Consider the following 12,231-nt stretch of genomic DNA (forward strand, 5'->3'; position numbering starts at 1 on the left):
CCTCAGGAGTGGGACTGGGAGTTGGCGTGTAACCGTTACGATACGCAATAAGCTCATGCTTATTGGTTAACCGCTGAACCAGTTACACTGCTATATCCCTATTGTACATATGTATTTATTTGCATTTTTGGGTTAATGATTGTGTAGCTTTGTATGTATTTTGGATTTGTTATGAAAGACAGCCAGTGCAGGGACCAGGATACAGGGAGTCTGTTTCTTCATTACACTGTGTGTTGTGCAGTCATGTACACCAGGACAAGTGCACAGAGTCTGTAAAATGGTGCCATTATATTTGGCAGCTGATTTTCACTGGGGCAAATGACTCCGGTTTCAGAACCATGCAGAATCACTTCTAGGGAGCCTGGAGTCAGCCTCAGGCCCAGCTACGTTATTCACTTCCAAATTGCTGGACTTTGCCGTGCCTTAGTTTCCCTTATGTGCTCAATGGGCCTGATAATGCTGCTTACCCATCCCTGCTGAGCCCTCTGCAAAAGCCAGAACTAAATCATCTTTGTGTGGTCTGTTGGTGTAGATGTGCATATTTATTTGAGTGTGCAGGTCAGTTGTGTTTGTAATAGGGAGCTACAGTATTGTGTGTGCGCTTTTGTCTCTTTGTGTTGACGGTGTGTTTGTGTGTAGAGGAGACTCAGAAACCTAGGCACAGCGGGAAAAACATGATGTTGCCCCTTTAAATCTCGAAGGGCGGGCCGGAGCATCGCAGGATGACATCAGTGGGTTTGGCCCTGAGACTCAATGGAAACTCAATGAGAGAAGCGCTCAGTACACAGAGACTGAAGGGGCAGGCGAGAGGGAGGGAGGCAGCAGGCAGAGCAGAGAGACAAGGAGGGAGCTCAGGGCTTGGAGCTGGGTACAGCCGTGAACACCCTGTCCCAATCCTCCTTCATCCTTCCCATCCCAGCCACCTTCCTCCCTGACAGCCACCGGAGCAGCAGCCGGACACAGACCCCTTCCAGACAGGGTAAATATTGCAAGCATCTGCATTCATCTTGGGGTGCAAATCCGGGGGGAAAGGCATCCCCTCTGGCTCTTTGTTTTTGCTGAGAGAGGAGGAGGCTGGGGGAGGGGAGGGAGAGAGACAGGGCTGGGGGAATGTGACAAGCAAATAAGACAAACTGGAAGAAAGGAAGACAAAAGCTTTTTTGCAGAGACAAAGCGAGGGAGGTCACCCAGCAGAGCCCCCCCTGCTCCCCATTTTTGTAAGGACGTTTTAGGGGTTCTTGTCTACCCCTTTCAGAGCTGTGAGGGTTTTTTTTTTTTTTTTTTTGCTCTCAGCATTTTGAGGTGGCTCTAATTTTTTGTATTTTATTGGATTTTGTTTGTAGGGGGGTTAGATCTTAATATCTTACTAAACTGTTGTATTTGGGGAAGGGGCAATGAAATCTGCTCATTTCTGCTTCTCTTAATAACATCTCTCCATAATTTTAAAACATTTTGCCCTGAGTAACTGATACCCCTTTTTGCTCTCTGGGTGTTGTTTATTTTAGGGGTGGCCATAAACCAGAAAGGCAGCCCTGGCATTATATATTTATAAAGTGTTATGTCTGACAAACAGGGTGTGTGTTTGAGGTGTGTGTGTGTGTGTGTGTGTGTGTGGTGGGGGGGGAGATGGTGTTGAGAATCAGCTGGGAAAATCAGTATTTCCTTTTGTGCATTGAAAAGATTGGTGCGGGAGGGAGGAAAGAGGAACTGTTTATCTGGAATTGTTTCACCTTCTAAAATGAGTATAGCTAGCAATGGATAGAAAATATAACTTCGGTGCCATTTGTAATTGGCTCGTGCTTTTTAAAAAAAATATATCCTGTTAGAATCTGACTTAATTTAGTATTTTGCTTGTGGAGGACCATGGGGTGACATGGAATTTTTCTGCCTTGCTTATTTCCTTCTCTCTTTATTATTTTATTTTAATGCCTGTATTTGTTCTTTCTTCTTCCTGTAACTGTGAAAGGGGGGCAGAGGCCAGAGGGACCTGAATTTATATTTGACATGTTGTATGCAAAGAAAGTATTTTTTTCCTCCTTTAAATTCTATATTCTTTCTGTCTCTCTCTTTAGCCTCCCCCCTTCCCTTTTAATAAAAAGCTATGTAAAGCTTTTATGGTCTGTGTACTAGGCAGCTCTCCCCCCCCTTCACTTTCCCCTTAATGCCAGATTCAGCCTAGCAGCCTCCATTATGTAGCTGGTCAACTCTCACTGTGTATTTAATATTTTCTGGCCTGTGGTATCCCCTGGGTACGTTCTGATCTCCTAGCTATTCAGGTGGGCCAGTGTAGTATCATTTGTATCTGTTTTATTTGTAAATGTGCTTCCTGGTATAGTCTGCCCTGACATGTAAAGGGGGGAGGGGGGAGGTCAATAGCTTGTGTGTGCGTATCATGTGTTTACATAATGTCCTGTGTGTGTGGACATGTGTATTTACATAATATAAAATAGGATTGGAGCCTATCTGTGTGTGTGCAACACTGACAGAAATATAGTATTTCTAGGGTTGTGTAGTATACAGTAGGTGTATGTGTGTAATGAGGATATTAATATATTCTACACATTCACTCATGCAGAGTGCATACTTCAAGATTTCATGGGGATGGGGTTGTGAATCCCTTAAGGAGGACTAATTGGTTGTCCTGTGGTCCCTGAGAATACTGCTTTGACTGGAGAGCACGGGGCAGGGTGGGGGCAACAGGGTCCTTTTTATGACCGATCTGGAGGCCAGACCCTGAAGGAAATGGAAGTGGAAACTGTAGGGGGGTGGTGGTGGTGATGAGCTGGTAAATCTTCTAATCCTTGGAGCAGTTCCAGGGGGTGAGTGTATGTTTTGGCCCTTGGCATGAGTTCATCCTGCTACCGTCTGTGTATCCATCTGCAGTGTACCCTCTATGCAAGGCTCTGTTTCCAGTGCTGCAGTTGGAAGGGGTGGATTTACAGGAAGGAATATCCATCATTCTCCTTTCCCTACATCACCCTTAAGCCCCCCTGGGTGCTTCCACTCTCCTTTTTAGAGACCACTGAGCCTGTTCCTAAGTTAGCCAGCTGGCTGTTGTGCAATTATATGGGATAGTCTCTACACTTTGCCCTTGCCTGTCCCAGGAAGTGGCGGGGCCAGAACTGGGCCTGGGCATGAGCCACTAGCACTAACTCTGTAGCATGCTGAGCTACTGGTGTCTGAGCCTCAGAGTATAACCTGCTCCTACCTAGTAGTGTGGAGCACTACCTAGCTGCTAAGACCTGGGGCCCAGCCTCTACAGTGTTCATAGGCCCTTCTGAGCAGGACTTGCAACAGAACCTGAGCAGAGTACTAATCTTTAGGGCACCATGCCTGGACAAATTCCGTCTCAACCAATACCGAGTATCATTAATGCAGCTTGTGCCTAGAGCTGCAGGCCTTTGCTCCTATACTGGAGCAGGGGGGTGAGTGAGTCAGGTGTACATACATGTGTCTGTAGTCTCAGAATAGCAGGCAGCGGATAAAACAGAGGCTGGTGCTGTGCCCTTATGCAGGCACACCTGCTTCCCAGGTCTGTTCCCAAGGTTGTGCCTATTCCTCGTTCTGCAGAAGTTTTCAGTAGCAAGAGGGCTTTGTAGCTTCTAAGCATAAAGAAGCCCAGATACGTGGGTAAATATCAGGCAAGGGGATTCCACCTCTTGGTGTTTGTCTGGCTTCTAGTGACTGCAGCTCTGCTTTCAGAGTTTGTGATGCCCCCGAATGCCTTGGTGGGATTATTTTTCTGTGTGTCTATGCAGCCCATCCATTCCTCTTTTCTGTAATCCCATCTCCCGGGTGGGAGAAATAGCTCTGGGTTGGGGTTTATGGTGCCCCCAGAACTTTTGTTACTAGCATTATTTTTGTCTCCCCAGACAAGGAGACATTCCGCTTTCCAAGATAACTTCCCATGCACTGCGCCCCAGCAAGGGAAAGTTTCTCTTCCTGTGTTCTGAACATCTGACTCATTTGCTGCTTTTCCAAGGTGCCCATCCCCAGTACACCCCGAGTCTGTGTTCTGTACACTAATAATATGGCATTACATCAACTTAACTGTACAGCAGAATCCTCTAAAAGGAGCCACGTTCTCTCCTCCCCTCCTTTAGACAGAGCCACATTACTTGAACAGGGGGAAGCTCGAGGTGGTGGCCATCCAGGGTGACATTGCCGGGGAGCCTCCAGAACTCCATTTGGCGAAGGCCTGCGCAAAGAGATGGGTCCTGCAGTGCACCCTAAAGGTGGTAAGGCTCAGGCTGGGTCTCTGGTGAGAATGTGGGCCTTCCACCCAGAGCCAAGTATATGAGGAAAGTGCCTAGGCTGAGTCTGGTGTCCTGCTGAGCATTTATAGGGGTTGCAGGTAAGACCTAGACCATGCCAAGATGGGGGGAGGGCAAGGGGAGCAGTCAAGGACACCTGTGGCGTACTGTAGTGCAGCTAGAGGAACCCAGTAGGGCAGTGGAGGCTGCAATCTGTTGTAGAAATATAGTGAATAGGAGAGTAGAAATCAATCTATGTATTAATGGACCGCTTCCTTTTTTTAATCCTCTTTCTCCAGCCCCCTGTGCAGTGTGGAAATGGAACAACTTGCTAGTAACAGAGGGTTGGGCTCTTGGAGCCATAAGTTCCAAAGTACACCTGCCACAGGCGTGCTGGTCCCATTCCTTGCTCAGCTTGGACTCCTTGCTATGGGATTTGTACCTAGCCAGCTTGGTCTCTGATGCTGAAGACGAGAACTCTCCCAGGTTCAGGTTACTGTAGGCTGCCATGTGTGAGGCTGGTCCTGGTGCTAATTCTGCTCCTCTGGGGCATCTCTCCACATCATATAACCCTCCAGTGTATCCCCCCCCCCCTTCATCTCTCTGAAGAAATGGCAGAGCAGGGTTTCACTCTGGTTCTTCCACATAACTGCAGATCATAAAGTGAATGGGTTTGGGTCTTGTCCCTGCAGCATTCCTGGCTCTGCTGGATTTGGATGGCCAGTGGGCTGGGGCAAGAAATGAATCCCAGTTGTCCTACGTGGCAGTTCAGGAGACTAAACCCTAGGACGCCAAGCCTGACTCCCTGCAGAACTTGCAGCCCTGGGGAAAGGGACCGGCTAGTAAACTCCAAGTCTTTTGTGCAATGTTGTGTGGGGTACTGATTAAGTTCCTGTTTCTGTTCTGACTCTGCATTTCCTTTGCTTCCTCCTTCAGTGCGACTGAACCATGGAGCTCCGAGTTGGGAACAAATATCGGCTGGGCCGAAAGATTGGCAGTGGTTCCTTTGGAGACATTTACCTGGGTGAGTCTCTTGCTGTTGGCCCTCCTAACCATTGGGATGTATCTTCTAAACTCTGTGATGCTTCTTTCCTGCTAGTGGGGCAAAGCTAGCTTGTGAGGGGAACTATTCGGAGGGCAATCCTTAGTGATTGTGCTGCTCATGTTGGCTGCATCTCTGGCCTTCCCTGCTGCTGGGGGTTGTCTTAAGTGAGAATACAGAAGTGAGCCAAGAGCCAGCTCAGGCCAGGGCGTGGTGGTAGGAACTGGGTCTCTGACCAAGCTGGTTATGAAGTGGTCTGTATAGATTGTTTTGGTCAGACCCCACTCTTCCTTCCTCCCCCCCCTTGCAAACGTGTGTGTGTGTGAGAGGGACAGAACCTGTGCAGGTTATTGGTTGTGAGAGTGGTGGTTCAATGAAGGATGGCCTGTTACCCCAGGACAGAGAGACTGACCTATTAAAAATCTCTCGTGGAGGTTTGTTGGCTCCATATTGAATCGAAAGTTACTTATAAACCTGATAGCCAGCTGGCGTGTCTGAACTCAGAGCTGTTCAGTGTTGTAGGCAAGGCTTCCAAGCATTGGTATGAATGCCCCCTGTTCTTTGCTCAGGAATGAAGGCAGGAAGGAGTACCAAAAAGCAAGAGACCACCCTCTAATACTGGCATATGTCCTGTACATCTCTTTCCAAAACTTGTGTGCTGCCTCCGGTCCATTTCCATTTTTAATGGCCCAAACGTTAGGACTTTGGAGGTCTATTCTGCAGTCTAATAGAGCCCCTCTGATAAGAAATAGGTTCTTGAGAACTGCCCTAATGTACCCTCTATTTCTAGTTACAAACCCTCAAGAGACCACCCTGAACAATTCCCCTCCCTCTTGATGTTCACACCCTTCAGAGACTTGTAGGTAATGATCATAAGCTCCCTTGATTGTCAGGTGATAACTGTTTAACCCCAGCTTTCCTCATATCAGTCCATTGAGCTACTTGCTGCTGCTGCTGCTGCTGCTCTTCTGTGAATTCCCTCCATTTTGTTGAGCTGCCCAGGCCGGTGTTCTAGATGTGGTGGAGCAAAGGGCTCTCCTCGGTGCTCTGTAATGTGATGCCTCTGCAGAGAGGGCTTCCTTGGCTTCCCCACCACTACCCTATCACATTTCAAGCTCCTTTCTGACTTGGTGTCAGCTATCACCACAGAATCTCTCTCCGCTTTACTGAATATTGCTTTTGGATTCTTTTTCCAAGATTAATCTTTTTCTTTCCATGTTTCTAGTCACTTATGTTCCTTTTATGATTTCTCTTTCCTCATGTGTTTGCAATAATCTGGTGTTGGTCATCTTCCTTTCCAAGTGCAAACTAATGGTTCTTATCGTTACAAGAGGCTGATTTAGTCTTTAAGGTGCTACTAGACTATTTGTTATTTTTTAAGTTTGTCCTGTGAATGTCTCACATGGCTATTTACTGCCTTTGCCCAGGTCACTAATAAAGATGATGGGGTAAAAGCAGAGTGAGGTTCCTTACCGTATCCCCCTAGACACTTCCTCCACTTCAATATATGGTTGTTTATGGTCCTGTAGATAGTTGCCAACTTAGGTGATTGTGTTTGTAACCAAGTGAAGCGGGGAACAAGGGTCAGTAATAACTTGCTAAGTACATTACACAATTTAAACCTTCCTTTTGAGATAGGAAAATATCTCCTGCTTGGTAATGAGACTGATCTTTCACTCCTTAGGAGTTTGTGTAGTCACCTGTACCTGTGTAAAGTGGGTGTAAAACACTCTTGAATTGTTGCACACTCTCTTTGCAAGGTGTAAGTGACTAACATAAGAACAGCCATACTAGGTCAGACTTATGGTCCATCTAGCCCAGTATCCTGCCTTCTGACAGTGACCAGCGCCAGATGCTTCTGAGAGAATAAATAGAACAGGGCAATTACTGAGTGACCCTATCCCAGCTTCTGTCAGTTGGGGCTTAAGGACATCCAGAGCATGGGTTTGCATCTTTGACCATCTTGGCTATTAGCCATTGATGGACTGATCCTCTGTTAACTTATCTAATTCTTTTGAGTCCAGGTTATACTTTAGGCTTCACAGTATTCCTGCAACAAATGCCACTGGCTGACTGTGCATCGTGTGAAGTACCACCTTTTGTTTTAAACCTGCAGCATATTCATTTTATTGGGTGCCTCTTGTGTTATGAAGGGGTAAATAACTCTTACTTTCTTTACACCATTCATGACTTTATAGACCTCTATAGTATTCCTCCCCCCGTGGGTATGTCTTTTGCAAGCTGAACAGTCTCAATCTTTTTTAATCTCTCCACGTATGGAAACTGTTCCATACCCCTAATCATTTCTGTATCCCTTCTATGAATCTTTTCTATTTCTAGTATTTTTTTTCCTGAGATGAGTGGACCAGAACTGCATGTAGTATTCAAGGTATGAGAGTACCATGAATTGAAATATTGGCATTATGATACTTTCTCTTTTACCATCTATCCCTTTCCTGAAGGTTCCTAACATTTTGTGTGTGTGTCTTTGTTTTTTGTTTTGTTTGCTGCTGCTACACAATGAGCAGATGTGGATAATTTGCTGAAAACAATGACTCTTAAGATCTCTGTCCTGAGTGGTAACAGTAGGCAAAGGATGAGGCAGTGGTGGCTGTGATGCCCTGCCTTACTAGGGGTGATGGGAAATGTATAATTTGGTAAACACGTAGCAGACACAAATGTTGTCTGTTACATGATTAACCACTGGGGCTCTGCATTGAAAAGAGTTTGGGAGCTGTTGCGCAGTCAGTCCGGCTCAGTCCTGGCTCACGCCGGGTCCTGGCAGCTACCCTTGCTGCAGCTCTGCATTTAAAGTAGCCTCCAAAATACTTTAAATGCAGAGTCTCAGTGGGGGTAGCACTCAGCATGAGCTGGGACTGAGCCAATGTGCCTGCGCACCAGCTCCCAAAGTACTTCAAATGCAGAGTTGGGGAGGAGGGGCGGTTGTGTAGCCAGTAGTGTTAACTGATAAGCATCCGCTTATCAGGTGATTGTTCAGCTGGTTACACCATTACATCCCTAGTCTTGATATGCAAAAGGTGTATGGTTTTTAAATATTTTCACTCAGTCAAGTTACCTTAATCTGAAGCTGTGCTAGCTGGCTATATTTGAAGCTTAGGTGATTTCACACACCTCCCCCCGCCCCCCTTCCCCAGTTGGGGTCAGATATTGTAGTGTGGGTAGAGGAAGCTTACAGTCCTGTTACCCAGCCCTCCTTCCCTCCCCTCCCCCTATTGAACAAATCTCTCTGTTCAAGGATCTGTCAGTGCTGCACTAGATACGCCTAATTTTTCTCTTGTGGCCTGGGGATACAGAGGGAATGAAGTGAAGCAAATTAACTTGGTCCCAGCGTGAGATGAGGAACGTGGGTTTGTACAGCTAAACTCCTGACCCTCTTCCCTTTACCTGACCACTCCTGCAGCAGTAAGTTTTCTTCTGAGCTATAGGTGCTGTGAGAAATACACTTTGTGGATCATTTTTGGAAGAGGAGGGAATATTACTCTTTCCCCCCCCCCCACCCTACCCCACTTACATATGTTTAAAATTGAGTGATTTTTTTTTTTTTTTTTTTGAATGGTCCCTTCCCCCATCTTAAGGACATAGGGAACAGCACCATATTGACTGGAGATGACCCAATGGTCCAGTGTGTCTTAATTATTTTCCACAATTTTGTAATTCAATAACTGTAAAACCATTTGTGCCGAATGTGCCTTTGCTTTATAATGGGCTTGGTGAGGAAGTGGTTTTGATTGGCTGAGTCAGAGAGGTGAGCTGCCTTAGTAGAACTGCGGGGGGAAGGGTGCCAAGGGCTGGAGTATGGGAGCTATCACAAGTCAGCAGTGAGATGCCGTGTCAGACTAGGGTGGTGAAGGGACTAGATTGCTTCCGAGACAAACCATAGAAAGGAGTATGAGCTGGGCTGACTGGCAAGTAAAGCATGCTGGTGGTGTGATTGGCCACTTCCTGGTTGTATGTCCCTCCCTCACATGGAGGGGAGGGAGTTCCCTTTGTTTCCTGGCCTATTAACTCTCTTGCCCTAGCTGACTTCTCCCATCTGTTCAGTGGCTATTCTTTCTTCCCTCATTAAGCTGGCAAGAGAAAAGGTAGTAGAAGGGGGAGAATGTTGGGAGAAGGAAGAACATGGCTAATAAACACAGTCTCTAGTGTGCATTGTGTGTTTAGTTTTTCTCATCTGTTACTTCTGTAAAAGGACACTTGGAGAATGCCTTCATGTTCTGCAGATGATTTTTCCCCCCCTTTCCTGCCCTGCTTAAAAAGTTCAAGACATATAAATTCTGAATTCAGAATTCATATGGGGGGCTGACTAGTGTTGGATGTTATGTAGGATTGTGGATAATTCCTAAATCTCTCTGGCTGAAGCTAGAAAGCTACATAGCATTTGTGTCTGGAACAGTTTTCTGAGACACTGAGATTGTAAGAGCAACGAATCTTAGAGGTGGTCCCTGTCAGCAACTTCCACAAATCTGTTAGGCTACATCTACACTACAAGGTTTTTGTGCCAAAAAAGCTGTTTTTGCACCAAAAGTGGCAGAGCGTCCACCCCTCAAGTGCATTTTTGTTCAAGTAAATCAGCAGAACAGAGGGCTTTTGCCAGTAGAGTTAATTTCTTTCCCCACGAAGAATAACTTTTTGCACTACAGCTTTCTTGTGCAAGAGTGTCCGTGCAGTGTGGATGCTCTCTTGCACGAAAGCACATTGCTTTTGCGATGTGCTTTGAGGTCTGGACACGCTTTTGCGCAAGATGTTTTTGAGGAAGATCTCTTACGCAAAAGGCTTCTTGCACAAAAAACCCTTCAGTATAGATGAAGCTTTAGTTAGATAGTAAAAGAGGATTGTGTGGTTAATGCATGCATCAGAGGGCCAGGAACTCCTGAATTCTTCCCTTGGGCCTGTCACTGACTCCCTCTCTAGTGGTGGGCTAGTCATGTGGCCTCTCCTTGTCTGGGTCTCTGAAAGGGATATGCACCTACTTACGATATTTGTCTACCTGGCAAATCCAGGTTTTGCAGAATCTAAACTTAAAAATAAAATAAAAGTACGGTTCTGTGTCTTGTGCTTGTGAAAATAATTTTCCACATGTGAACTAGCACATTGGCATCATCCTAACTCTGCAGAAGCCTGAAACAGTGACTCAGAGAACTCATCAGACTAAGGATGTTAAGGGGTGGGTAATGGGCTAATTGTGTAGTCAATTACATGATTAGTCAATAAGGCACTCTGTCCCAGCTCATGCTGGGTCCAGCAGCTACTCCTGCTGCAACTCTGCAGTTTAAATATAGTAGGAGCTGGGTGCAGAGGAAGCCCTGCTCCTATTACATTTCAACTGTAGAGCCTCAGTGAAGGTAGGTCCCAGACCCAGCTCAAGCCAGGACTGAGCAAGCCCAGCTCAGTCCTGGTGCGTGCTGGGTCTGGGAGCTACCCATGCTGTGGCTCTGCTACATTTAAAAGCCTGGTAGCTTAGTACATTTAAAATATAGTGGGGGTAGGTCCTGGACCTGGCTTGAGTCAGGCTTGCTCTGGGTCCAGCAGCCCCTGTCTCCGGGAGGAGGGCTGGAGACCCCTCTCTCTGCAGTGGCCTGGGCTGGCTGCAAACACAGGCTGCCCTGGCAGCAGCCCCTGTCCACAGAGGGTTCCAGCTCCTTTCTGGGACACTCCTTCTCTCTTCCTCCCTCACCCCCCTCCCTCCCACGGACAGGGACTGCTCTACAAGATGCGAAGCAGCCTTTCCTTGTGATGAGCCTGGGCCTGCCGTGAGTAGAGGCTGCTTCATGGCAGCCTCCTCTGCCCTCCCCCCCCCCTCTCCCGTCCCCTGCACTGCTGCCTCTGATAGGGACTGGCTTTTAAATTGGCTTCCTCCCCCCCCCCCCCAGAATTGGCTCGTGTTCCCCCCCCTATTTTTGGCTGCCTCACGTACAGAGGTAGCGGGGGGGGGGGGGCGAGGGGGAATGCTAGTAGTTAACTCAACTACCAAATAAGCCTAGGCTTATCGGGTAGTCAACTACTAAACTAGTTGCTTATATCCCTATCTCAGACCCCATTAACCTTGTTTGGGTTGGACTTGAAAGCCTAATGATGGCACGTTTAAGTTTTAGCATTAATTTTCATGGTGCTGGTGGGTGGAGTTGGGAGGGAACTGGGAGTTGCTTCAGGGAATAAAATGAAGAAGAATGAAAGGAAGTGAAGGAGAGAGAAAAACTGGAAATAGCTGTGGGTGTTTTCCCATTAGGTAGTAAGAATCTACCACTGACTGAATAAACAATAAAAACTAGTAGTACTGTGGCCTCTTAGAACCTAAGAATATATATATATAGTGTCATGAACTTTCATGGGCAACACCTAAGCTTAGGTCTGCACTGCGAAGTTAAGTTAGAAATTAGGACATCACTGAGGGGTGTGCAAAATCCACACTTTCAGCAATACAGCTGAACTCACCTAGCCCCAGGTGTAGACAGTGCTAGGTTGATGGGAGTATTTTCCTGTTGACCTACCTACTGCCTCTTGGGGAGGTGGAGCATCTACCCTTATGAGATGACTCCGTCCAGCAGTGTAGGTTATATCTTTACTGAAACACTGCAGAGGTACTGCTGCAGTGTTTTAAATGTAGACAAACCCTTAGTAACTCTGAAAGGGCTCTACAAGCCACCTCCCCTCTGATATTAGTAGGAGGGGTTCTGTTGTGGAGTGAAGGGAGTATGTGCTCCTAAACTTAGACGTGGCCCACAGACCACAATTTAAAGAGGGAATTTGTTTGTGTCCAAAAATGACTTTGCCAATGAATCTCGAGAAGGCCTCTCTTCCAAGCCTCTAACCCCAGTTACTGAGTAAAAAATATTTCTTAATTTCATCCTGTTGATCCTATTTGTTACTCCCTCAGAGTGCAGTAAATAATTCCTTGCTCTCCTTACTGTTTACAGC

At 46.7% G+C, this 12,231-nt stretch overlaps 1 protein-coding gene across 2 annotated transcripts in view; it reads left to right on the top strand.

Moving 5' to 3' along the window:
- Positions 1 to 772: 772 nt before the first annotated feature.
- CSNK1E (casein kinase 1 epsilon) overlaps positions 773 to 12,231 on the top strand; it is a 34,313-nt gene continuing 22,854 nt past the window's right edge. Inside the window, exons 1-3 of one of the 2 annotated variants that reach the window (XM_075936965.2) lie at positions 773 to 979; positions 4,104 to 4,238; positions 5,190 to 5,277. In XM_075936965.2, coding sequence (XP_075793080.1) covers positions 5,202 to 5,277 — 76 coding nt within the window. In that variant the 5' untranslated portion in view covers positions 773 to 979; positions 4,104 to 4,238; positions 5,190 to 5,201. The remainder of the gene's footprint in view (positions 980 to 4,103; positions 4,239 to 5,189; positions 5,278 to 12,231) is intronic. The other variant, XM_075936956.2, reaches the window with a different exon arrangement.

This window comes from Pelodiscus sinensis, chromosome 1 (genome assembly GCF_052426305.1).
Source record: "Pelodiscus sinensis isolate ZL-2025 chromosome 1, ASM5242630v1, whole genome shotgun sequence".
In the NCBI taxonomy this organism is placed as follows: domain Eukaryota; kingdom Metazoa; phylum Chordata; order Testudines; family Trionychidae; genus Pelodiscus; species Pelodiscus sinensis.